At 38.6% G+C, this 26,509-nt stretch overlaps 1 protein-coding gene across 2 annotated transcripts in view; it reads right to left on the bottom strand.

The window, feature by feature from the left end:
- The window catches only part of CPED1 (cadherin-like and PC-esterase domain containing 1), a 144,965-nt gene that overhangs the window by 72,783 nt on the left and 45,673 nt on the right, over window positions 1–26,509 (bottom strand). The window contains exons 6-15 of one of the 2 annotated variants that reach the window (XM_014963915.1): window positions 25,327–25,474; window positions 23,701–23,869; window positions 11,138–11,280; window positions 9,656–9,728; window positions 7,858–8,025; window positions 6,789–6,893; window positions 5,700–5,869; window positions 3,901–3,960; window positions 2,073–2,140; window positions 1,695–1,739 (exon numbers count right to left, since the gene is read on the bottom strand). In XM_014963915.1, coding sequence (XP_014819401.1) covers window positions 1,695–1,739; window positions 2,073–2,140; window positions 3,901–3,960; window positions 5,700–5,869; window positions 6,789–6,893; window positions 7,858–8,025; window positions 9,656–9,728; window positions 11,138–11,280; window positions 23,701–23,869; window positions 25,327–25,474 — 1,149 coding nt within the window. The remainder of the gene's footprint in view (window positions 1–1,694; window positions 1,740–2,072; window positions 2,141–3,900; window positions 3,961–5,699; window positions 5,870–6,788; window positions 6,894–7,857; window positions 8,026–9,655; window positions 9,729–11,137; window positions 11,281–23,700; window positions 23,870–25,326; window positions 25,475–26,509) is intronic. The other variant, XM_014963916.1, reaches the window with a different exon arrangement.

The following is a 26,509-nucleotide window of genomic DNA, read 5'->3' as shown; positions in this document are numbered from 1 at the left end:
AGCACTTGAGAGAAATTTTTAGACCCTGGAGGGATTTTAATCATTCGGGGCCCAACGACTCTAGTCAGAGTCTCAAAACTCAAAGTCTGAGTAAGCCTTTGAAAATGCAAGGATTAGGTCTAAGAGATCCTGTCTCCAGTTGGTTAACTGAAACTTAAAGTAGAGTTAGGCCAAAATTCATAACCTACTTAGGTACCAGCCTGTGTACAGGGTTTATGTACATGTGTAATTGTCAATAAAAATCAAAATAAGTAAGACATACTCTTACTATTCATAAGAACAAATCACATGAGGTATCTAGACCCATAGGGTCATTTGCAGTACAGCTGGAAGAATGTTTTATTAAAATTCCTAAATCAACAAATTCCAGCTCTTTGTCTCTGTATGAAATCTCCACAATCAAATCCTATTTGCTCAAATGTATCCTTTATTTTGTAGTGTTTGCCAAATGACTCATGAGAATTATTTGCTGGCAACCCACTTTTGACAAATATTTTAATCCAACCTATTGGATTCAGATTTACAGTATAATTACACATTCAAAACTTGCTTTCCACATATATTCTCTAGTATGTGCTTAAAACTGGGTACTTCAGAAAATACTCCAGCCAGGAAACTCTTTTACTATAATATCTGAAAAAATATTGTGGCTTAAAACATGGTTTATAAGGGTCAGAAAGGATGCAAACAGTTCCATGTGGGACTTTTCTACCTTGAAATATCTGCCTCAAGAAACAAAGCAGGGCAATTTCAGCACTCTTTTGCAAGGATTTAAAATGTAAAGGAAGTTATTCCAGTGGAAGAACAGAATTTGGACTGCATTTGTAGGTAAACAGAGCCTTATAAGTAGACACACAGAAGATATTTTAAAAAATCCTGCAGATGAGTATAAACAGTTTTCCAGATCCTGTATGCTTTACCTAGAAAAGTTATCTCACTAGTAGCTTAAAAATGGGAGGAATTTTCAAAATAAAATATCAAGCGGTAGAAAGGTGGTGCCAGTCAACCAGCCCAGGAGCCCCTCTGGCCTCTGACTAACACAGAGGAGCTCCTGGAGGCACCATGAGATCAGTAACAGAGGAGAAATGAGGCTCAATGAGTAGAAAAGCCCTTCCATCAGAGAGCAATTGTTTAACGTTTATGAAGTGGCTTATCAGATAATGTGTCAGTAAGGAAGGCAGCAGAAAGCAGTGCCCCCACCAAAGTCAAATATACTTTAAATCTTTACATATCTTTAAATATTCCTACAAGCAGATATTTTAGAAAAACTCTTCATCTCTTAAGCAGCTCTTTAAAACTCCACCACTGAGCTGAAGACTGGCTTCACATAAGAATGATTGAACTCCATACAAGTTTAAAGGTTATTCCACAAGAACAAATGTATGCTAAAGTTCTTGGAAATAAGGGGCAAATGTCTATTGAAGTGCGGCAAGAGATCAATGAGTACTGGAATACTGACATTAATATGCATGCATAGCAATGTTTAACTTTGTGCTTGAGGCTTATTGAACATAATAGCCCAATTATTGAGTGATTCATAAACACTCTTGCTACTTAAAAATCTTTTTTTTTTTTTTTAACATAACAGCCCACAGGCACTCCATTCACTGAATGGTTACGTAGCAAACCCCAAGAAATTTGTTCAAGTAATCACTCTTCTTCCCCCTTAGTGGTCTAGAAAGACCCTGACTTACCATAACTGCATTGTCTTCCTTTAGTCTTACTGGAATAATGCAATGCTGAAAGATAAACAGAAGCAATTAATATTTTTCTGCTCTAAGACTGATTCACAATCCTATAGAAGAAGGAACTCTCATTGTGTCAATTATAAAAAATAGTGTCCACTTTTATTCTTTTCAGCATGAGATCTTCACTTTAGGCTCATGAACACTGCTCATGGGCTCAGCAGAACAACTAACACAGATAAGGAAGAAACTGGTATTGTATATGTAGTAAGCCAAAACCTTCCAGCTGGAATGCAAAACAATGTAATCTAAATCATACATGGTATCAGCAGTTGTACAAACAGGAAAAACATACCACATATAAAAGACCTTATTCTGATCCTTTACCTTCACGATTCTTCCTGAAGTCAGAAGGAACATGCTGCTTAGGACTTGCATTTTCTTGAGAAAAATTCCTGTCAATTGAATAGCAGACATATTTCTACGTGAATGGAAGGAAAAGAAACCATGGAAAATTTTTCAAAAATTTCTACATGGCAATCCGGGGCACATGGTATTTTATTATTCTCCATGGAAAGATGAACCTTTTGGATTCATGTTCCCAGCATTAGCAGCATTACCTGAATGAACGTGACAGAAAACACACATTCTCTAATAAATGGCAGCATGTAACATGGAAAAAAACCAACCCAGAAATAAATTTCAAAACATAGTTGAACTGCTGGGAAAAGGAAGCATGAATTCATAGAATGGAACAGCTATGTGTTTTGATTTATTTGTTAATTAAAAACAAAATAATCACATGATCAACATCCTCTGTGTGTGTGTGTGTATATACATATATATAAAACCTCAGTGAAAAAAGACAAGTCAATTGCAACAATTCATTAACATGTTAGTGGTGCCCATATTGCTAACTCGACAGATTTTTTTCTTTCATATAGCAAAAGAAAAGGCAGTAGGTTTCTCTCCAATCCATGTACTGGACCTCTGTCTGATAAGACTTTTTTCAGAGGTCCATTACCATTTCTTGTTTTTCTCTCAGTGTTTTCCACAGAAATCTTCATAAAGCAGCTTCTTCCCAGATACTGCTGTCCATTCAGTTTGGATTTTGAAAGACACAAAGTCACTTTCTGTGCCAAGGAAGGGAGGTGGCAATATTGTTCTGTGCAATCAGCTATCACTAATGTTTCAACAGGAGCTGCTGAAAGCAATATTGAGGTCAATCATGGTAAAAGGTAAACTGTGCAAGAATAAAACAGAGATTTCTGCATTATCTCACTGAGATAAGGAAAGAAGCAGCTGGCAGATCCATGTGTCTGTGTGTGTGCATAAAAATGTAGTTCCGAGCTTGCAGTGTCTAGACACCGCCCTAATTTCATGTACATTCATGACCTCCTTGAAAGGAGGCACTTAACAAACTATTAGACAGTTTGTTTTCCAAGTTATAAGTAATTTTGCACCTCTCTTTCTGCTTGCCAAGGAGGTCACGGCTAACACCTGTCAAATACAATTTTTCTCTCCTCTGCTCCTTTTTGATTGCCCAGTCCCAAACCCTAACGTAAGGTGAAAATAAGATTAACTCTATAACATGTCAGACTTTGGTTTAGCCAGAGGAAAGCCCTGAAGTATGGCAGCCACCACCACTGCAAGGCCCCAGCTTCCAAATGAGTGGTGTGATCTGTACGTGTCAACTCAGTAAAGGGATTGTAATTATCATCAGAAAACATTAAGAGACATATAATAACTCTATGCAACTACAGGGGCATATCAAAATGTAATATTTAGAAATGTTAGTGCAGAAAGATACTCAAATTACAGTATTTACAGAAAGATACTCAGATTACAGTGCGACCAGCACTTTTTCAAGTATGTAATTTTATTTCATAAAAGCATTTGCATTTTCATTGACCTACTTAGGCTTTTGTCTTATGTAAATACAGAAGGGTTAGCTTTTCTCACTGATCTGATTCTCCCATGCTCCCTGCTGTGTGGACACAGCCAAACATACTTGTCACTGCACTTCATAGCTCCTATTCTAAAAGACAGTAATGATGTCACTCTTAGTAGTATCAATTGAAACTGCATAAAGTTGAAAAACAGTGCACAAACAAACAAATAATGCAGAAAATGGATTTCAGTGCACTTGGTAGGTAGTACCACTCCTTAACTTTGTCATATGTTATACCAATTCATCGGAGGTTGTCATTCTCACCTAGGCTGTAACCATTTCATTATAGTTTGAGATGAGTTTCTAGAGTTCTTCTTGCTTCTCCTGTGGAAGGAATTCGGAGAGTTCACTAATACCATTTAAGTTTTCAATACTAGTCATGTAGATGAAATGGGTTAAGACCAGGAAACTTCTTTAAATCCTGTCTCCATCCTATGGATTCATGCTCAGTGAACAGAATAGCTGTACAAGACCTAAGTCAGAAGTCACTATTTTTCCCATAAAGTATGTTGTCTGGCTGGACTGCATACCTGAGTTACTTTGGGAGTAAGCTCTACTAAGCTCTTTCTTCCCTGCAATTAAGTATAATTACATGCATATCTGACATATGCATCACCATCATTGATTTAGCAATGTTTAAACATACGGTATTTTATACAGTGAATGAACAGAATGGCTTTATTACCTTAGCTATTGCAGAAAAACACAGTGCAAAGAAGCACTCTGGCCTATGCCCTGGAGAAAGGTCATGGTACTTCTACATATTTATACACATACAATAAGAAAAAAAAAAGAGGCCAAGGGGCTTGCTCGAAGTGAGTGAGTGGCACAGCTTAGATTAGAACAGAAAGCTGCTAAAGGTTGGTATGCTTTGATATGCAAACCTAAATATTTTGGCAAAAGGGCAAGGGCTTACACATGAATGCAAGCAGCTGCATCTTTGAGTTACTTTTCATGGAGTGGCCGGCAGTAACAACAATAACACTTAGCGCATTCATGGAACTGCTTTTTTTCAAAACACTAATAAACAGTTACCTAGCAGGGTGGTAAAGTTTAAGCTCCACTTTATAGCTAAGCAAACAAAGATACAGATGACTATTGACTTGCTAAAAGCCATGCCCATTCAATGAGGAACAAAATTAACGTCTTATACAGTCATTACGGCATTCTCCCAGCAAAATGTACAAAATAATGTCATTCACACATTTAACTTGGAACACAGTGGAATGAAGCACCCACATTGTCTGATGCACCTCTGTTCCCAAGCCTTTATTTGCAAAATCATATATGCCTGTAGTCAGTAAAGAAGGGTGGCATACATGTGTATGAAACGTCCTTAGCTGAGAGATAATAAGTACAGAAAACACATTTTTACAAATTTCATACTAAAAATAAAGCATATCACAACTTTTCCCCTTCCCTCCCCCACTTTCTTTCTTCCTTTCTCCTTCCCTGCTTACAAAAGTTAAAATTTCTTGCCAGAAGCTCAGTGGATCTAACCTTGTCATTACAATATCTTTCCAGCTTTTCAAAAAGAGTTAAATGAGGTTCTCAGAATATTATGCTCTTTGACCTGTCTCTTTTTGGACAGAAAATTCAGAGCCACTCAAAATTATTAGTTCCTTTTGGAAAAATCTTCCCCTGAAACTTTATATTTTCTTTACAGTTTTGCTTTTAATTGGTGAATAAATTAAAAGACAGTCTTAATCCTGGCAAGCACTCCTAATTTTGAGCTTCCAGTTGTTCAGAAACAACCTATCTAATTGACTTCACATTTATTAGAAAAAAAATTACTGTAGCTCCAATTAATTTTTTAAGCCAGAGCCCTCTGCATTAGAAAGAGAAGCAAAGGGACAAAACTATCCTATGTAGAAACCTAGCTACATCTCTAATGGCAAAACGGCTGACCATGCTCCATGATGGGATGATGGACCTTCATCTCAAAATGTCATAAGCCCACCTACACCTACTGAAGGATTAAGCTTTCTGATGCTTACTGGAGCTACTTCAATCAGTACAATTTGAGAAACTCCTCTCAACACATCATGTAATAGTTATCTCACCATTCTGAAAGGTTGGGATGTGTCTCTTTATTCATGATCTGGAATTGTTCAAGTAAACTGGAAAGCAACCAATGCAGAGTCAGGACTGAACCAAGCTGCCTCATCGGGTCTACCACATGGTAAAGGTCACGCAGTAAAGTTTGAATCTTGGGTGCAGCAGAAGGGAAAAGCTGAGAAGAGAGACACTGATTAGAGACTATGCATTATAATATTTGTAAAATGCCAGGAAGTGAGAAATGATCACAAGACAGTGTATATACTATACAGATGGATATATATTAATGTTCTTTCCCAAGTATGTAGAAAACTACTCTCTTGCCTGGCCTTGCAAATCAGGATTGACATGGAAGGCTAATGTCTTTGCCTCTGATTTGACTTCCAAATCTATTCAACTCAATCCCTCTTCAGAAAGTCTCACCAGTCTCCAACCCTGATACTCCCTCAGGAGGTCTAGAAGAAATCCTGACATCATACAGACTTTCTAAACAACAGATCCAGTTGCAAATCTTTTTTTTTTTTCCCAGTACTCATAATTTCCCTCATTAACTGCCATGTCTATGACAGACATGTCTATAACAGACACTGACTGTTATTCCTGAATCTCTATTCTTCTCCAAAAATGAACACACTTGAAGTGTGAAGAAGAAGATATAATACATTTTTCACCTGCTTTTTTTGCCACTTTTTCATCCACATCTATTCTGTGGTCATGATCTCAGTGTTGTACTGTCACCAGTTCATCATTCACATCTGCTTTACTGCTTTGCTTCATTACCACTGTATTTTCTTACCAACTCATTAGGAATTTAAATAATTTTCCTCCTTTTCCTTACATTTTATTTTCTGGTCTGTTTCTGCTTTAGCTGTCCTTTTCAGTGAATCCTCAACTCAAATTCTCTGTTTTATTTCTTTTAATTTAAATTCCAAAAATCCTCCAAAATAAAATCAGCATAACGTATATGTCCCTGCTTCCCTGTCCATCTGGCCAAATACATATGCCAAAGCCAGCAAAGAATGGTAATGAAGGAGAAATGTTAAGAGATTTACATAAAATACGTATCCAATACAACAAAACCCTGTTTATGTTACCAGTTCAAATTGTCCAAGACTCTTCAGCTCCTTTATGAAAGTAACCATTGAATTTATCTCTTCTAAAGACAAACATTGCTCATCTTCTCTGTGGTAAGTTCCATCCTGTGAAGGAAAGGGCAGCATATTCTGGTGGAATCACATGGAAAGCAACGTGCTTTCATTAGACCCCAATCCCTTCGGTGATCAAAGGAACAAGTTACAACAGCTCTCAATTTGCCCTAATCTCATCCAAAGTCATGTCAAGCCAGCTCCTTGATAGCTCCTCCCATTTCTCAATCTAGAATAAAGTAGGCTGTGCATTAGCTTTGTGTAGAAAAGTGCCCACAGAAACTACCATGGAAGAGATTGCATAAAGTCTAGGCAATGACAAGGACAGTTTGAATGAGGGCTGGTCTCCTGCGGAACACAGACATAGGTAATCATATTGTACGTGTATGTTTTTGGCTTCCTGCTTTATCCTGTCATAAATTTAGAACCCGTGACTCTGTTTTAGTCACACCTGTCTGAGAGGCAAAAGTCACATGGATAGTTTAGTCTCTTGCAAGCAGGAGGCTCCTCAGAAATGCACTCTAAAAAGTGCCCAGACTGAGATAAATACTGCTAAAGGAGATCCCAGCTTGTCAGAAATAGTTTTCACTGGTGATGCAAACTTTATACAAATCCTGTAAGTGCAAAAAGTTGTAATTGTTGCACTCAGAATAAGAAGCAAAATTGTAGGAAACAATATTTAATTCTGACATTCATGAATCTACTTTTCTGAGTTAATTAATTCTAGGTTTATGAAAACACACAGACTTGTATATTAAAAAGACCACTTAAAAATGGTGGGGAAAGTACTGTACTTTGGGGAATGACATAATTTGAGAGCAGAATTTTTACAAAAGAAAATTCAGTTGTTCAATATAATTACAGTTTTATTCCCCAGAATTCAGTAACAGAGAGTTTTGATTAAACAAATTCTTCATTCTATAAGTTGGCACCAACAATTTCAGAAAGGCATACAATTTATAGTGAAGTATAGTTAAGAGGTAGGATGAAGATATAAGAAATAGGTGGGATGAACTACCTTGTTCACAGTTGACCCATATATTTTTTGTAAAGCTTCTATGAAACTGGATGTTGAGGATTCATTAGATAAGAGAAATTTAAAAGTATCTTCAAAAAGAAATTCTTTGAAAGTTTGGTCCTGAATGTTTGATTCATCATCATCTTGAAAGTCAAAGTTTTCATGCACCTATTGGAAAATAATATAAGAATGTATAGGTTTAATATCAAGTCCAGTCTTCTCATAACCACGTATACCAAACAAACTATTTATAAAAAAAAAAGAAGTTGTAATACCACTAATAAAAAAGATGGGATTATAATAGAGCAAATATTGTATGACATTTTCTGTCAGAACTACACATCACATTGTTTGCTGCCCTCCAGTGGATAGACTACAACACTGCATTTTATTGTGAGCTTTTTTCCCATGTGGTTGATTTGAGATTTGATTTAAAAAATTAAAATAATAAAATATGTCAGCTTATATGTTAACATAACTTTTGCAAAACTCAGGTATTTAGGAGTTACTACAGATTAAAGTACGTTTTTCAATCTATAAACGCAATGAATAAACTCATGCTTATAAAATATTAATAAATTAGTATTTTAGCATAAATACAAATATAATTTTAAGCTGCATGGGACATGTGCATACTACAGTTTCCAAGGGATACTATTCAGAGTCAAATGTCATAGTAATTATCAACTGTTAGTTTTTAGAGTAATTTGTATTTTCATAACAAACTATTAAATCCTACTGATTTACTGTACATTTATGGATTATGGATGATTGCTGAGAATACTATACAGGGAAGTAAATATTATGCTTTTTGCTTAGTTTTTTTACGGAACTCCTGGGAGAATTTTTTAACAGCCTAGTATACAATTTTTAAACTGTTATGACGTCACATTTCTTATACTAGCTAAAAAAGTCCTGTCAGACTAATTAAGGATATTGCCTTAATGGATTTTTTAAATTGTGCAATGTGTCCATTTGTTCTTTGTGTTCAAAGGATTTTATTTTTTTTTTTTTTTTGTGAAGGATGGAGAGATAGACTGCACTGTTGTTACTAGAAAATTGAACAGATTTTAACTGAGGATGAGTTTTAAAAGTATTCCCTGTAATCTCCTGGGATATATTTACTGATATTTTTTTCCTTTTGTGTGTCATAAACATGGACAAGGATTTTATATACCTAGGTATACACACATATTCATATGTATATACAGGGGGAATGAGAAGTAGCTGGAAAGCAGTACAACTTTTGTTTCTGGCCAGACTGTTCTGAGGCAGGAGTGGTACAAAACTGGCAAAAATAGTTTATGCCATAGGTCACATTTCTCTGCTTTCTGAGGGACTTGAGGACCATGCAGGAAGAAGGCAGCACAGTGAAGGTCGAAGCAGGTCATGAACTGAAGTACAATACAATTCATGGAGAACTTCAATTTGTATTAAAAGCCAGTTGTGGTGTTTAAACTTCTTCCCTTCACCTTCGTTCTGGAACAGTTAATACCTAATGCTACTGTCATGCAATTCTTCCTATGGATTTTGTTCCGCTGATATTCAGTTGTGATGATAGGCCTTTAATGCTAAAACTGAAAGGTTTGCACACTTATGGTGTGTTGAACTTCATCACAGGAACTCTGTCCTTTAAAAGCTGGTTTCTCTCACAGAAACTCTCCATTTTTAGGCAAAATTAATATTAATGTATTTGTACATTTCAGAGAGATTCAAGGATACCTTTCAAAGAGGGTTCACTGCTGTGTTCTTTTTGGTGTTTTTTTGTGTCAAGCAATAATTTGTGTAATTCTCTCACCTCAAGAACTACTGGGTATATGGAGGTGCCGAATCCAATGTCAAAGGTTAGCATTTGAAAGCATTGGCTGCATCTGAAATACAAAAATATAACAGGAATCAGATCTAGTGAGGTTAGGTACTCTGTACTGTGAAATATAGAATCACAGAATCATTTAGATTGGAAAAGACCTTTAAGATCATCGAGTCCAACTGTTAACCTAACACTGCCAAGCCCACCACCAAACCATGTCCCTATATGTGGTACAATGACATTCAGATACAGGTCCAGAGAATGCCCACAAGAACATATACACATTGGTCAAGAGAGAGCATGGCATATAGACTAAATAAAATTTCTCAGAAGAGCCAGCAGCACTAAATATAGATGGAGCCAGATTGTGAGCAGATGAAAGCAGTGCTATATTAAAGTGTATTTATATGGTTGACTTTTAAACCAGTGAGGTTGGTGAACTGCATTGGAGGAGGAAATGTCTTTTGGTGAGAATGAGGTCCTGCAAAAGTTTTGAAGACATTTGGAGGGCAACAGATGGTGAAAATCTCTGGGCTCACAGAAGCAAGAGTTGTGCTGCAGCTATGGAGAGGTTTGAAGGCATGGGCCATGCACTCTAAGCAAGTCTTGGGTTACATAAGCAAGAGATCCCATTGGTAAGAAAATGTTAGAGTTTGGACCACTGTCACAATAGCTCCATCCCTGTTACACTCCTCCCCTCCTTACTACTCTCTCCACTCACAATGTAATCTTTATTCCCAACGTGCTAAGTCAAATAATGAGCTTTATATTACTGCTACTAAAACACCTGGGTTCTCAAATAGCTTTATAAAACATATAAATATAATAAATAGTAATGTATTTAGTATTTATCATAAAAATGTCAGGGATGTCACATAACATTTATAGGACAAATACTAGTTTTAATTAATAAAAATATTACATAATAAAGGTTGATTTATGTGTAAGAACTGTAACACTCTAATAGACGTGATTACAATGATTTAACACCCACAGAATGTCACTGTTGCTGCCTAGGTATATTTCATAAGGTACATTTCATAAAGTATTCTACAGTGTCTTTTGTTCAGATTGCCTGCCGCAGCCAGCTCTGAACCATTTGGGCTGCTCTAACATTAAATATTTGACATATGACAGAAGGCTCACTGAAGGGAAATTCAGCTTTATATGTTATGACTAGCCCAGTTGTGACTGATTTTTGATCATTTGTGCTGCCTGAAACACTTCTTTGGGACACAGCATCTGGTCCTAAGTATTCATTATAACATTTCACAAACTAGAAGCACTGTGGATTTTGAAGAGCTTGACTCCCTAAATGCAGCATATCCTCACTTTTTAAAGAAGTATGAAATAGAGGTGGTTTTTTTTTTTTTAATTTATTTTAGGAGTCATGTATCCTCTACAACATTTATTCTGTTTTAAGGAGCTATGTGGACAACAGCATAGCAATGACAACTGCAAGTCACTTACTGATTGAAAGAATTTGGTCCTGAGGCAGATGATTCACTGAAGACCTCAGTTATAAGTAGAAGTTTGCTTATAGCTTCCTTCATGTTGTTGAAAGCTTGTTGGGGAGAACTGCTTTTGAAGAATATCTCAAAAAACCTTTGCAGCTGTGAAAGAGATTGCATAGATTTTTGAACACTTACAATGAAATTAGTGCTTAAGATCATAAATTAAAAAACTGGTAGAAGTAAAAATTGCCTTAGAATGCCAACTTCAGTTCTTATTCACTTGCACAGGAAAGTTGCACGAAAAGCTCTGTGCAGCATACTAGTAGAGTATGACTTTTTTTTTTAATAAATAAATATATCAGAAACAAACTCTGTATTAACGGTTTTCAAAAATGTTGCTCACAGTCTAAGTGCATTTTGATAAACCCTTTGGCTGTCAAGTGGTTCTAGGCAATGGAAACCACAAACATCTATTTCTTCAGCAGTAACAGCACACTCAAAGTAAAAGCCTTCTCTCTTGTTAATGTCCTGTCCCAAGGGCTATCCCACTTGACCTTGACTAAGAATCCTTACCTCAGGTTAACAAGCTGTAAATAGAATACAGAATAAAGATGTTGAAGAAATGAACAGCCACTGCAGCCTGTGTTTTGACTGAGCTCTTGCACATCCTGAGGTTTTCAGACTCGTGAATGCTCCCAGTGGCATGTTCACGGCCTGCACAGCACTGCCCTCAGCTGCTTTCAGCACTCACACGAATTTACCCATCCCACCACTTCACATAGAGATTCAGGGAAGCAACTGGAGCAACAGAGACCCAGGGAAGAGTGGGATACAGGCAGGTTTTGTCACATCAGAGTCTTCTGTGCTAAGAAAGGTACTGCCTTCGAACCATATTTCCATTAGAGTAATCACATGGCACAGAACCCAATTAATGTCTGAACTACGTAAAACTATCAGGTAATTTAGAGGTACTATATTGCCAAACAGATACATTTACACAGTAAAAAAGTACTATCTTCAGAGATAAAGCACATAAAGTACACATAAAACGTGTTTTGCATTGATATTCAGAAAAGAAAAATTTCAGATTATTTCCAGGAATTTATCTACTAAATTGACTTAAAAATGCCACTGCATACACACCATTATCACCCACTTATACGTGTCCCACTGGGATAACATGATGGAAACATGCAGGCTTCTGTACACAATCCCACTGGGGACAGAGGTTGTTGGCATCTCTCTAGCTGCCTTTGACTACTACAGTCATAAACAAGCATCCACAGCAGATGGGTTAACCAAGCCTGGCCTTTAGCAAAAATCTGTAACAAGGTCTAATGTGATATTTTGGCTCTACAGCATGATCACAGAATCACAGAATCACAGAATGATTGAGGTTGGATGACCTCTAAAGGTCATCTTGTTGCATCCTCCTATTCAAGCAGGGTCACCTAGAGCCAGCTTTTGAATACCTCCAAGGATAAGACTCCACAAACTCTCTGGGTAACTTGTGCCAGTGCTCAGTCACCCTCAAAGTAAAAAAGTGTTTCCTGATGTTCAAAAGGAACCTGATGTGTTTCAGTTGTGCCTGTGGCCCCTTGTCCTGTCACTGGGCACCACTGAGAAGAGCCTGACTTTGCCATCCTTACAGACTCGCTTCAGGTATTCATACACACTGATGAGACCCCCCTGAGCCCCTGAGAAGCTTCTCTAGGATAAACAGTCCCAGCTCTCTCAGCCTTTCCTCATATAAGAAATTCTCGAGTCCCTTAATGATCTAAGTGGCCCTCTGCTGGACTCCCTCCACATTCCTCTTGCACTAGAGACACAATACTCCATGTGTGCCACAAAGGCAGACTGCTGGCTGATGGTCACCTTGGTGTCCACCAGGACTCCTAGGTCCTTTTCTTCAAAGCTGTTTTCCGCCATTTGACCTCCAGCATGTACTAGTGCCTGGGGTTGTTCCTTCCCAGGTACAGGACTTTGTGCTTTCCCTTGTTGAACTTCATGAGCTTCCTGTCAGCCCATTTCTCCAGCCTGTTGAAGTCCCTCTGGATGGCAGCATAACCCCACTTCTAGTTTTGTGTCATTAGAAGGTTACACTCTGTCACATCATTCAGACATTTGACAAAGATGTTGAACCAGAATGGACCCAGTAGGAATCCTTGGGGTACACTTCTAGTTACTAGTGATGTGTTATGAAGTATTCACTGTGCTGACAGCAGAACTTGCTACATACTTCTGTGCACTCTAGTCCACAGAATTTTCTAGACAGTGTTGTAGACTCCCCATGTGAACTTGAAGCATGCTAGTCTGCATTGGCATAAATGAATGACTTTCCGTTTCTTCATGCAGCATATTGCCTTTAAATCTAATAAGCACTTTCCACTTTCCTTTTCAAAAAATATTGTATCATTGCCTACCGCCAGCCGTGGGAAACACTTGAGTATGCAGCTAACACTGATCCCCTTTTGCTTTTTTCTCTCTTTAGTTCCAGTAACTCCATTCGGTTGTGCTGGTAAATAACTGGTGGGTAGGAAGTTGATCTGCCTGTCTTCCTGTTCTTAGCACCTCTGCTTTTATTCTAACAAGTGGTTCCATTTCCAGGCTTTACTGAATAAAATAAATGTCCCCCATGCAGAGGTCTAGGCTGAAGGTTTGAAATGCCTGGGACTTTTTCTCCTCTTTTTGATAAAGATATTTAAAATGCCAGTAGGAAAAAAATGACAACAGTATATATGACTAAAGTTATAAGATCAAATCAGGACTGCCAGGAAACTGCAAAGCAAAGGTTGCACATATAGCCTCAACTCTGCCCTTTGGATATTTGCATCATGTTGAAATCTTGAATTACATCACTCTGTATTTTTATGCTGTAGAAAGTTTTCCATGTGTACTGCAATTCCATGAGTCTCCAGGGCAAAAGAGCCCCAGAGCTGCTATGTAGAAAGAAATTATGCAAATCCTCAGATCCCACTCCCATTTCATTGCCACGACAGGCTAAAAGGGAGTCCATGTTTCCGAAGGTCTAATATCACTAAAGCTGTGTTTCTCCTGCAGAGCAGTACAAAGATTAAGAACAAGAAGCTGCACATTTTTCAAATCAGTTCTGATTTAGATTTATCTCTGAGTGAAATTGTCCCATTTCAGTTCCTTGTTCAGGCCAAAACCAGTTAGTTATACTGTTCATGTGAAATAAAAAATTTAAAATGAAGACTCATCTCACCAAGGTGGGACTACTCAGTGGCTCTTAAGCTGACTTTGGCAACTATTTCCAGCATCTCTCCCAAATCCTGTACTTCACTCACATTCCTGCTACACTGGCTTGCAACTTTTCTCTAATCTCCTAAATCTGCAGTGTTTATTAAGGGGCTAAGTGAGAAGCTGTGTTATTTTGCTGTACAGGGAATATAAGGAGTTGCAGAATTTTATAAGGAGAGATGGCATTACTGGAAGGAAGGGAATGAGGGACAAAGAAGCCCCACTAGCTCATTTGTTCCTCACCGTAAATCAATTCCTAAGCACCCCAACACAAAGGATATATAATGTATATATTTCTAGTAAGAATTGATGAAAGACAGGCTGATTTGCCCTATTTGCACTCAGAGCATGCTGTTGGCTATAACAGCCAACTTTCCAACACAACAGGCGTTAAAATACAACTGGTTTCTCCAAGGTGCTGCACTTAGTTACAGCCCTCTTTAGCCAGACTAGAAAAGAAACATTACTCAACAGGTTCTCATTAGGGGATATCAGGTTTTGGGACAATGTTTATTTTAAGCCAATGACTGAAAATAAATATTTAGTCAGGCTGGTTTGGGACCAACGGAGACAAGAGACACATACTTCAGGTTAAATTCCAATTAATGAAAAAAATCCTATTTAAAAAAGTTCAGGTTAGGTTTGACTCCTACAGATTCTATAGGATTCTCAGCAACTGATAGGGAAAACGTAAAGTGTATGAATTAGGGGTGACAAAGTGTGAAAACCTGCAGCAACAGCAGGTTCTTCTGAGTGTGCCCAACAAAGACATATAAATATTTGTGTTCAACTGCAAAATATTAAAGTCACTGAGCTGAAGGTTTCTTCAGATGATCACTACTGATGCTGGTTCTCTCACCTTCAGAGGAAACAGAGTACGTGTCCAGCAAGATTCAATCTCATTAGTGATTGAACGTGATTAAAAGCAGCATTGAATTGTGAAAAGAGGACAGAATGAGAAAAACTGGTGGCAATCACAGGAATTTAGTCTGGGAGAAAGCTGACCTCTGGCTGGCAAATTTTTAAGCAGAGAAATAGGGATTAAATTTTAGTAGGCTGTAAAACTTAACACGCACATGCACTTATATTTTGTACAATGACACCATTGTATACAGAACTGCAAGACTTCTCAGGAGCTTGAAGACGTTCATCTACATTCTGGATGCATACAGTTGGAGGTATATTCCACATATTTATGTAATGCCTCTCAGAAGCGTGCAAATGCAGTCAAATTCCATGGATCAAGCACATATTTTCTCTAAAGACAGACTGAACTAGAAATATTATTAAGATTAATTTTAACTCATTGACCTTTCTCTCACTGATAACTACTTTTGCTTTAGGATAAGCCACTGGAAAAAAAAAGATTCGGCTAACTCAGTATTAATTTTACAGCATTTTTTTCTCAACCTGCTTTGACATCCACTTTTTAAAATCTGCAGTCATTAAAATAAAGTTTATGATCTCAGTGACATGGATCCCTTTGGCTCCTCAAAAATACACTGAACCATCAGTTAAAGGCCTGACACAATAAAAAAATGCAATTTAATTGATAAAGGAATTTGCAAGCTTCCTGTACGTAACCATGGCCACTGAAGAAGAGTGGAAGAGTGTGGTACCCACAGGGCTGGATGTTATGGTGACTGTAGTAAATTCCCTTGAGAGGATTTTCCTCTGGCAATTTTTCTGCAAATGAATTTCTTAGGAGAGATGCTGGGGCAGCCTGGGGCAGCGAGCTCAATGGTCAGCTGAGGCCTGCCCTGAGAAAGAGCATAAAAATGAAGCATAGTGATCTTTCTGAGATTGTCTTCTAGCTCAGTCCTGGCACAGTCTTGCCTTCTGATGAGACAAACAAGAAAGATTTTCCTTAACTAACCTTAGGAATGGCAATAAATGCAAACTTAAAACACCTGCCTTCACTGACTGCATTGATTAACTTTCTGTTGATTGTAACAGGTGTTCAGAGGCACCACTCACATGAAGACAATTCACCCAGGAGTCAAAATCTGTAGAGGAATCCCACCCTACAAGACTACATGGCTCATGTTTCTGTCTGAGCTAAATGTCTAGATTCCTTTTATTCCTCGCTGCAGAATGCAGACACTTGAAGAGCATGATTTATGCCACCCTAAGGCAGCCACCTCAAAGCAGTGACACTATTTGCAATCTCAAACTGCTCTGTTCCTCCAGTGACTGTACAGGGAACCTAAATGAGACACTTAAGACACGTATGAGATATACTGTGGGAATGTTCATACGGCCCATCCACGGACAACAAAAGCTGTGTGCCTGGAATATACAGAACACTCTGGGAGGATGTTTGTCCCAGACTTACCACGATAAAGAGGAAGGCGATCAACAACAAGGTTAAACAGTAACCAGGAAATTGCTAAGTGACTTTTGAAACAAAGAAGGAGCGAGCTTGGGAAATAACATAAAAGCAGCATGAAAATTTGCAGCGGGGGGAGAGGCTTTTGGGTGGAAACAGCAGCAGCCAAAACCTGGTCAGGCGCTGCCAGAAGTCAGCTGCATCACAGCAGCTCTAGAGACTGCAGGGAATTCTAGGGTGTAAGGATGGGCATGGCTCCTACATGGGTACATGTGAAACGGGCACACACAGGAGCTGGAGCCCCCACTTCTCCAAGCAGAGGTTCATGCAAGAAGGAAAGCTGCTTTCCAGGAGAAGGAGGCTGTGTTTGTAGCCCCAGCTGCCTGTGGGGCAGGGTCTGGGTAAATGTGGGTGAGTGGGTGGGTGTGACTACAGCTTCACAGGGTATTTGTAGAAGGATGTTTAGAAATGTGCAATGCTTATTAACATCTTTTACTATGGTATACATGTTCTGTTACTGAAATTGATGTTATTATAACCAGTTATTATTACTGCTTGCCAGTTAATTACGAATCAACAATTAGACACTTCTATCCTGATTTTGGTTAAACAATGTGAACTCATCAATTTTCTCCTGCAATGGTGTCTCACCTTAGGAGGTGTAGCTGAGCTCTGAACTTACTCAAGAGGCAAGGAGATGGAAGATAAGAGGCCATTGGGGACATTCAGTATTTCACTGCAATTTTGAGGTTTACATTTTTGGGATTTGGTGCATCATACTTTGCAGGATTTGTGTGAATAGATTTTGAAAGAACCTCGCTGGTTCCTAGTTGCAGCCTTCAAAACTAGATGGCAGATAAAAATACCAGGGTCATATCTGAAAGCATGACCTTTGGTTTCAAGAAATTACCCTTTTTGTAGTAAGAAAGGGTGTCCTCTCTAGCTTGTCCTGCCATGCATTGGAGCTGTTGCACTCTTTCTGATCAATTGGATCTTCAAGGTCTCAAAAGACTTAAGGTATTTGCCTCTCCTTGAAAATAGCTAAGGATGTTTTCACTTGAATCATTTCAATCAATCTCTGATAACTTTCTGTGTAGGCTGTGTACTCTCAGTTCATTTTTGTACAGTCATTCTCCTTACTGGATCTATATTTCATGAAATCTCTTCACCATGTCCAAATACTTTTGGGTGTAAGTAGTTGTTCATAGATACAAAAATACTCTTTTGCACACAAACAAGAAGCTTTTTAACTATAGATATGGAGGTATCTAAATTAATCTAAGATGTCTGGAAGAATACAGACTGATTCCACATAGAAGGCCAGAAAAAACATATTTTGCAATGAAGCTATTTCCTATATTGCCTGCTAGTACAGGCAGACCTCTCACTGATCACAGCGTATAGAAAAAGTTGGAAGACATGTAATGGGAGAAAAATGTAACCATAATAAAAAAAATGGTTCCAGAATACATCACAGAGAAAACAGTGCAGTAATTTATCATAAGTTTACAGTGTTAGCTTTAGGTAGGTGTGTTTATTCAACTCCTGATTTATTGTTATGTTGTGTCATTTGGCTGCAGCTCTAACATGACTTTTGATGAAGGAGGATACCACAGTATTATTCAGCTATTTTATACAGTGAATTTCCCACTTATGCATATGTTTTTCTTTACATAAGATTTTTTCAAAGAGATCTTACTTAATAGTTCAGGACAAAAAAAAACCATCTTATCCCTTAAAGCTTTTATAACTTATTTACATGGAGGAGAAAAGGCCATCTGAGAAAGTTTTCCTCTAAAGATCTTTACTCTTAAGACTAAGCCCAAAGACAAAAAGCCACTTACTAGCTTCAGCAACTACTAAATTATGTCCTTTGACTGAGACTGAACTAAGAACAGTTTCCCAACGCTGCATCAACTTCTAGCGGAAAAGTAAAGGTGATTCAGTAACATTTCGCAGCTCACTGTGAGAGGAAAAAGGCGATTAGCTTGACTAAGGGAAGCTGGAAAGCAAAAAGGCAAAGATGAGAAGAAAAATTAGGATAATGGTAGGTAGGACTAGGGAAGTTGGGAGTCACAAAGGGGCACGCTTACAGAGCTGCCCAGATTGAATACCCAGAGCAAGAGGATCTGGGGACCAGGAGAAAAGCAGAGAGCCAAGGGCCTGGATAACGGTGCATAGACTTACTTATGACATAACCACATTATAATGAATAATCAGTCTAAGCTCTCACTAGCTGAACTGGGATGTTCATAATGTGAAAAGCAGAAGAGGACTCCAAGAAGAACTTTAACAATATTTGTGCACTGCATGACAGTTTGGCATAGACATGGAGAAGGTAAAGAAGGAAGAACTACTCATTCTTTCTCTTAAGACAAGAATTAGGGATATGAAATTAAGTAATCAGGTAGAAATTTTAAAGCAAACAAATATTCTTTCTCAAGTAACACATAAATAATCTGTAGAGTCTCATTGCTGCAAAACGCTGGGGAGACCAAAAGCATTCACAGAGAGTATTAACAGAGAATTGCATGGCATAACAGTCCCCTGGAGCTTATTAAACATAAAGACATATATTTTACTTCCACTTTTGTGTTTCTAACCTTGCAGGTTACCAGAAATAGTTGTATTCTGCCTAGGAATGAGTACCACTTTATGCTTGTCCTGTTACACAGTTTCATGGTGCTTTCTTGCCTGGTTGTTGCCAGAAACAGAATGCCAGACTAAGATGTCTTTGATCTCCCCCAGTCCAGACAGACTTTCATTCTTATATCAGTGAAAAGAGAAATTATAGGGCTCTAGATACTGTAAGGACAGAAAACAGAGATGGTGTTTATGTTATGCTCAGTCTCCCAGGAAGAGGAGCATTACAGCATTTAATTCCCTATACAGGCTACTTGCAAGAACAGTGAAATGCACATGCTAAATTCTTACAGAACCAAATGAACAAATTTTATTTTATTCCCAAATAACTCTGCAATCTAATTGATTATGAGTTGATGGTAATTTTCTTTTGTATTTGCTCCTGCTAATTGACAGGGCAAGAATAAGTAATTAAAAAAATAAAACAAAAGGAAAAAAAATTGTGAGCCGTTCTACTGTTTCCAAGCATTTTGCTCTTTATCTGTGTGTACGTTTGCATTCTATCTCACATTAAGCATCCGCGGCTACCACTTGATGCAGTATCAAAACTGGCCACTTGAGGGCAGTACTGTAACCTGTTTGTCACAGCGTTCGGCTCTAAGCCAGACCTCCGTGTCATATTAAAAGATGTATTTCTTGGGTAGGTAAAGGTCCAGTTTTATTTGCATATGTGCTAAGTATAAAAAATATTTCTCTTTACTCAAGTTTCCAAATGCTTAATACAGAGTTACGGTGACTTACACCCCAACTGCTACAGTACATTGTGTTTACTTCAGTGCACAGCTGGAAAATCGCTCAGGAGCAGAGGTTCAGCTGAGGGTACCGAGGGTTATGCAAGAACAGCAGTCAAGATATTCAAATCCAGGAGGCACCTGACTGTCTACTTTGGAAGAGCCAAAGCAAGAGAGCCTGAGCGGGGGCCGTGGGAAGATGCTGACAGCACAGAAGACCCTTTGCAGGTGACACGGGATGTGGCACAACTACAGTCTATGAAAGTGTATCCCTTCATTAAGAAATGGGACCAGGATGGGAAAAGATAATTGCAGGGCAAAGGAAGCACTTTGCAGTGTGTTAAATCTTGAGATAATGAATCATAAATGACTGTTCTGCACACCAGTTTCTATAAAACAGAAAATAATTCAGGGGACAACCTCCCACCCAAATGCACATGCATAACGTCAATTAACACAAAGGGAATTATTGCATACATTGACAGAGGCCCGTCCTTAATTGGTACCATATGCAAAATAGAAAGCTTCTATTTTATTATTAATTTTTCAAAGCACAGATGGTCTAAATAAGGGGTTTCCAAATTTCCTCAAGGAAATAAGGCTATTACGCAAGTCTCATATCAAAACATTTGTGTGGCAGAAAGCCATTCTCTCCCCTGCACTTCCTGCATCTTCCCAACAGGGGCCCAAATGTAGTCACACTTTTGTTACTCCTTGACTACACAAAATCCTCATGCCAGCACAGGATTTAGCTTCCCTTTCTTTCTGAACTGAGATACTAAAATACGTATAATCCAGAGAAAACCTCGCAGCTGGTGAGCAAAACACACTTGAACTCTTCCTGAACTGCCATTTGGCCAATGCTTATTTGAGGAGTCATTCTGAAGCCTTGCCACTAAGATTAGGATAAGTAAATCTGAGCTGTAAAAATCATTTATTATAGTTTACTAACAAAGCAGCACTGGGAAATGCAGTATTATTAAATTCATGAAACTTTTGTTTTTTCTTTACACATTTTTTCTTAATCATTTGATATCATCTGGTACCCCATCTCTAGTCTTCTTCAAAATCTCTCTTTCCTATACACCACATTCTGGCTACTTCTAGCAACCTTAAAGAGTTGCTGTACATAGGGGATCCAATTTTAAACCACATACTGATTTTGTGATAGTAATGTTGTAACCAAGTTAACCACAATTGTCATCAATAATAGTTTAATTATACTGGTATGAGAAAAATTGCTGACCAGAGGCCTATATACACTGAGGAGGTCTCTAAATTATTGTGCAACATTACTGAAAGCAGAATATCTATGACCGCAATGCAGCAGATTAAAATTATTCTCATCTGTTCATTTAAAAAAAATAATAATTCAGTCAGCTGCTCCTGGGGAAAAACACACCAAACACCAGGAAATTGTTCCCAACCAAAGTCTCTTCTATAGGTACGTTCACTCCCCAAGTGACACCCACAGGTATGCTGTCAATCAGCAGAAGAACAAGTCTTAGAAAACCTTTCTGTCATTATTGACCATTGAGAGGTTGAGCTTCACAATGTAACAAACAGTTTTCTGTACTACACTACACACTAGAGATGGCAGAACTGGAAAGTTTAGGAGCTTTCTAGATCAGGTTCCTTGGCTGGCACAAATGTGCGTAGTTCTACTGTCTACTTTGGGAGAGGAGACCACTCTGCTGGCACTGTATGTCCCACTGGCAACAAGCCACAGCTTCATGAGGTTTTTCATTATTTTTATAAGAAACTTTATGTAATCTCATCCCAAAGGATATCAACGATTGAATTCAGTCTCCCAAGTATTGTTTTCTGACTGATGATCTTCTGTCTGATGCCTCTGCACCAAGCACAAAAGCCTCTCTATGATTCTCCCAGTACTGCTCTCCAGCCATTCCATGAATTCCCAGTGTCTCAATTCTCCTGGAGACTCCCTGACTCCTCCCACGTTCTTTATAGGGCACACTGTCTATGCTGAGAGACTTGCCATTATTTTTTAATTTGCATTTCAATCTATACATCACTACAAATGTATTTTCTGTGGTGCCTATTTTTTGTTTATTCCTTGCCATTCTGACAAGTCTGCCTAAAGCTGTGGAAGATATAACACCACAGCAGCAGTAACCAGATTGGAACTACTGTAGATGTGCTGCTGCTTCTATCTATCACTTTTATTGCTTCTTCAGCTGCCAAAGTACTCTGTAAATGGTGGCTGGCACCCTATTCAGAAGACTTCCCTCAGTGGGAATTATTTCACAGAGCCATATCACAATTACAAATGACTGCTAGCCTTTAAAGTATGTCCCTACTTCCGCTGCAATAGAGATGCTGGACATTGTGCTATTTTAATAAACATAAACCAAAACTGAACCCCAAGATTTGAAAGCGAGTGACCATTAGCCTTCCTAAATGTAAATAGAGGAAAACAGATGTCAAAATAATATATTTCCATGGGCTTCCACAACTTCAAAAAGGAGAAAAGAAAGAGAAACAGGTTAATCTCACCTAATTTTGGCAATCTAGAATCTGGCATGTTCTCTAAAAATGTCATAGCCCGTGGAAGGAAGCAGACATTTTTAGCAGGAAACTCATCTCATTCCAAAATTAGAGTCTAAATTGGGTGGGATGATTTGTTCTCTAGAGGTGTCTGTTTCTCCAATAACTAGAATTAGATAATGAGCTTAGACTAGCCACTTAACTTTGAGAGAGCTAAAATTGTAGAACATACCAAATGGCTGGCATCATCACGACTCCTGACAGTGACACCGCAATATTCAGACAAGCCAAGACTTGCTCCTACCCCAAGAGGACTACATCCAGGAGCTGATCTATGTGGCCTCAAGAAATCACTGCTACTTTGTCAACTTACTCCCTCAAAAGGAAAAAGGAATGGAGCAGCCACAGAACTGCAGTTCCTTCTTGAAGAGCTGCTGTGTTGCAAGCACAGTTCCTTGCTGAAAGAACAAAGGATTGGGAAGGGATGTTTGGAAATCCATAGGACTGTTCAGCAAACTTGATGTCGAGAGAGCGGGGTTTCTCCAAGCACTTGGAAATGTTCAGAGTTAATCCTATGAAGGCACATGTGAAACATCTTTCTTCATAAAACTGAGACCATTGGAGGCCCACCCTCTACATGGTATACTTCCTTCCCCTTATTTAGAAGTACTCTGACCCTCTTCCATTCTGTTTTACTGCACCTAAAAAGCAAACCTAAACAAACCATTTTAAATATTTACTTTCTTTTTTTACAACACTGTCAATATCCGGGCAAAAAAACATTACTGCATGACAGTACCCCCACTGCTGTGCTTTAGAAAAACTCCAAACTTGCAGCTCCTGCCAAATGTCACCAATAAAAATGGTTTCTGAGGCAAGCAAATCCCAGAGTCCTTCATAACCCCCACTGCACAGGGCAACTCTTCCCTGCTTCATGAAGCAAACCCCACTCCTTCTGAGAAATGAAAGCTGTACATTAGGAAAATATTCACTGTCAGCTGGGAACTGCAAATAAAGAAGGGGTAAAAGAGACGAAAGACATTATCTGGTTTTCTGTTTCTGAACTTCGCCTGAAAGATGGAAAAATTAGGAAATGAAACATTTTACCTTTACAGAAAAGTGCTTCTTCTTGGGTGGATGCCAGACAGTGGCGGTTGAATGAATGAACGCCCGCAGAGGTGTTAAGGATGTCACAAGCACATATGCTTTGATGATGACAGAAAGGTCTTGAGCTTTAAGGATGTCCTTGTGGGCTGATGTAAATGATACTTGATTCCTGGAAAGTAATAAAAGTACATAGCATTAATGAAGTGCTTTTGCAAATGAGGAAATTGAGATATAAGAAAACAGTGAAATAGTGAAATTAGCAGAAAGAGGGTATTAGCCTATTTTCTCCTGAGTTAAGCAACACAGTAAATGAAACCAAGCAGGCTAGAACAAAGCTTTACGTCAAGTATTTGTATTGCTTTCAGTATTTTTAAATCTTAATTTCCATGCATAGAAAGTAACTATGTTAGGTGGGAGTTATAGTTGAAAGTATGTATGGATAAATACATTGTGGGAATATTGTAATTGTTGCAGACACAAGACATTCAGCATGAAGCTAAAAACGTTAAAGAAATCCAAGCAGTTTAAATAACAGAAGTGCATAGTCAAGGTATCTAAGTTTAACACTGATTTGTAGTGAATTCAGAAAAAACCCCAACCAACCCCATGGAAAGACTGCACTATTGTTAGCATTTTTTTCAAGGTAATAAAGGGACACAAACATGTGGTACTGCATGCTTTCCCTAATAAAAGCTATAAAATATAATTCCAAACATTATGAAAGACCATGATACCTAGGTATAACCCATCATAAATCAGCTAAACATAAAAGAATTATGAAAGCTAACTTTGCCTAGGAAGTGACATGGCACTCTAGATACTGGTTTACAGCTCCCACAGCCCCCACAAAAAAAGAATCAGCCATAGAAACAGGACAGAAAAAAACAAACCTAAGGGAAAAATCTGTTATTTAAAAGTTCATTACTTGAGGAAATCTGAGCTATACTTGGGTATATTCACAAATGTAGTAATTATTCTGCCTGCTAAAATCTCAGAGTATCAATCTACCTCACAGTGAATGCAATGAGAAGATGACTGTACAAATTACGGGTCTCCAAGACTGATTACGGGTAAAAGACACAGAGCTTTCTCCCCATTTCTGTGTAATCTTTGGCAATATGTGGCCTTTCTAGACCTCAATTTGCTATCTGTTAAGGGAGTCTAATAATATCTATCTTAAAGAGACCTTTTTCTCCCCCCTGTAGAATGGTAGGTCCTCAGAGCATAAGATTTGTGAGATGCTGTAACACAGGAAGCAGCACTTGGACAGTCAGTTCTCAAGTACTTCTCAGTTCTTCACTTAAGGGAGGGTCTCTGTGCAAAGGACTTATGTGTGTGTGGCTGTGGTAGGTGCAAGGCAGGGATGGGAGCAGGAAACAGCTCAGCTGTTCTGAAACCTAAACATTCAGAGGGTCTGTATCTATCTTTTTAGGCGTCAACATAAAGACTCAGCTGTTCACACACAAGACATTCAAGCTTGGCTAGTATAGAAATAAACACTATGCAAGTAAAAGAGGTGATATGCATCCAAATGCTCCTCTCTTGCTACATTCTGCATCCCTGGCTCCCAGCACAAAGCAGAATGAAGCACTGGCAGTGTCTGAGGGTGGGGTGTCGTTAGCTTACAGCTGTGTGCTGGTGCTCTGCTTCCACCAGTGCCGCAGACGGGCAGCACGTGTCTTGTCAGTCCTGTCACCCCCCTGGGACACGTTGCTTGTGGCGCCGGCCCTTGACAGCCCAGAGCACTCCGGGGTGACGACTGGGAGCTGCAGGTCTGAAAAAGTACCAAAGGGATAAGAAGGAAAAGTCAGAGGAGCGTTGAAAGCAGCAGTCGACTCCTGCTGTTAAGGATAAAATGTGCAAAACATAATAGGGAGAGAAGAGCTGCCAGCATGTCAAAAATGTAAATTAACAACTGCTGAGACTATAGCCCTTTTTGGGTCTGCGAGCAGAGAGCTTTACACCCGCAAAGCACCCCCTTCCAGCTGCAAGCTCAGAGGCTTAGCTGCAACTCCCACTTCACAGGTGAGTGCATGAGTGCTGCATACAAAAAACATCCCCTTCCCCCTTTTTAACAGAAATCCTTTATTTCTAAATACAGGATACCAAAGCTTTGTCCCTCACAAAGCCCTGATTACAATTAATGGGGTTAAAAAAATTATTTGACTAAGGACCAAGGGACTTTGCCACAGTAATCACATAGCTCAGTAAATAACCACATATCCTTGTTTTGAGGTTCACGGTCTAAGGCTACATTTTCTAGTTACTGAAATCTACGGGAGGCTTAGTTCTGCCACCAAACGCAGTGAGAGTAGGACTGATGTATCAGAGTCCTCAAGATTACTGAGGCATGTGACTATTAACAGTAATCAAAATATTGTGATGTGAGATCAGTCAATGGGTGGCATGTATTTTCTACTTTTACTGTGCTGATAAAAAGGCACAGAGCCCTTATGTTATGTCATTATTTCATGTAGGGTGGTTTCCATTAACTCTAACACACCTCACATTTCAAGTTCTTAAGTAATAGTCAGGGAAAAGTCAAGCTGTTCACTATATTCCCAAACCTTATTACTTATCTTTTTAACGACACACTGCATCGTGCTAATGTTATGAATTTATTTGTATAGCTTCTCCTTTAATGCATGCTCTCTTCACTTTGATGCATGAAATGAAAGTTGTATTTCTGGTGATGAGCTGTGAGCAGCCTTTCAAGAAAAAGTCTATTCATTTTCATATTCAGATCCTGCTAAAATGACATTGTGATTGTCTGTGTTTATCGGCTGTTCATCAAATCAGCTCAGTTCAG

This window comes from Calidris pugnax, unplaced genomic scaffold (assembly GCF_001431845.1).
Source record: "Calidris pugnax isolate Ruff unplaced genomic scaffold, ASM143184v1 scaffold44, whole genome shotgun sequence".
In the NCBI taxonomy this organism is placed as follows: domain Eukaryota; kingdom Metazoa; phylum Chordata; class Aves; order Charadriiformes; family Scolopacidae; genus Calidris; species Calidris pugnax.
The sequence above is the reverse complement of the archived record's forward strand: the minus strand, read 5'-3'. Positions and strand labels throughout refer to the sequence as shown.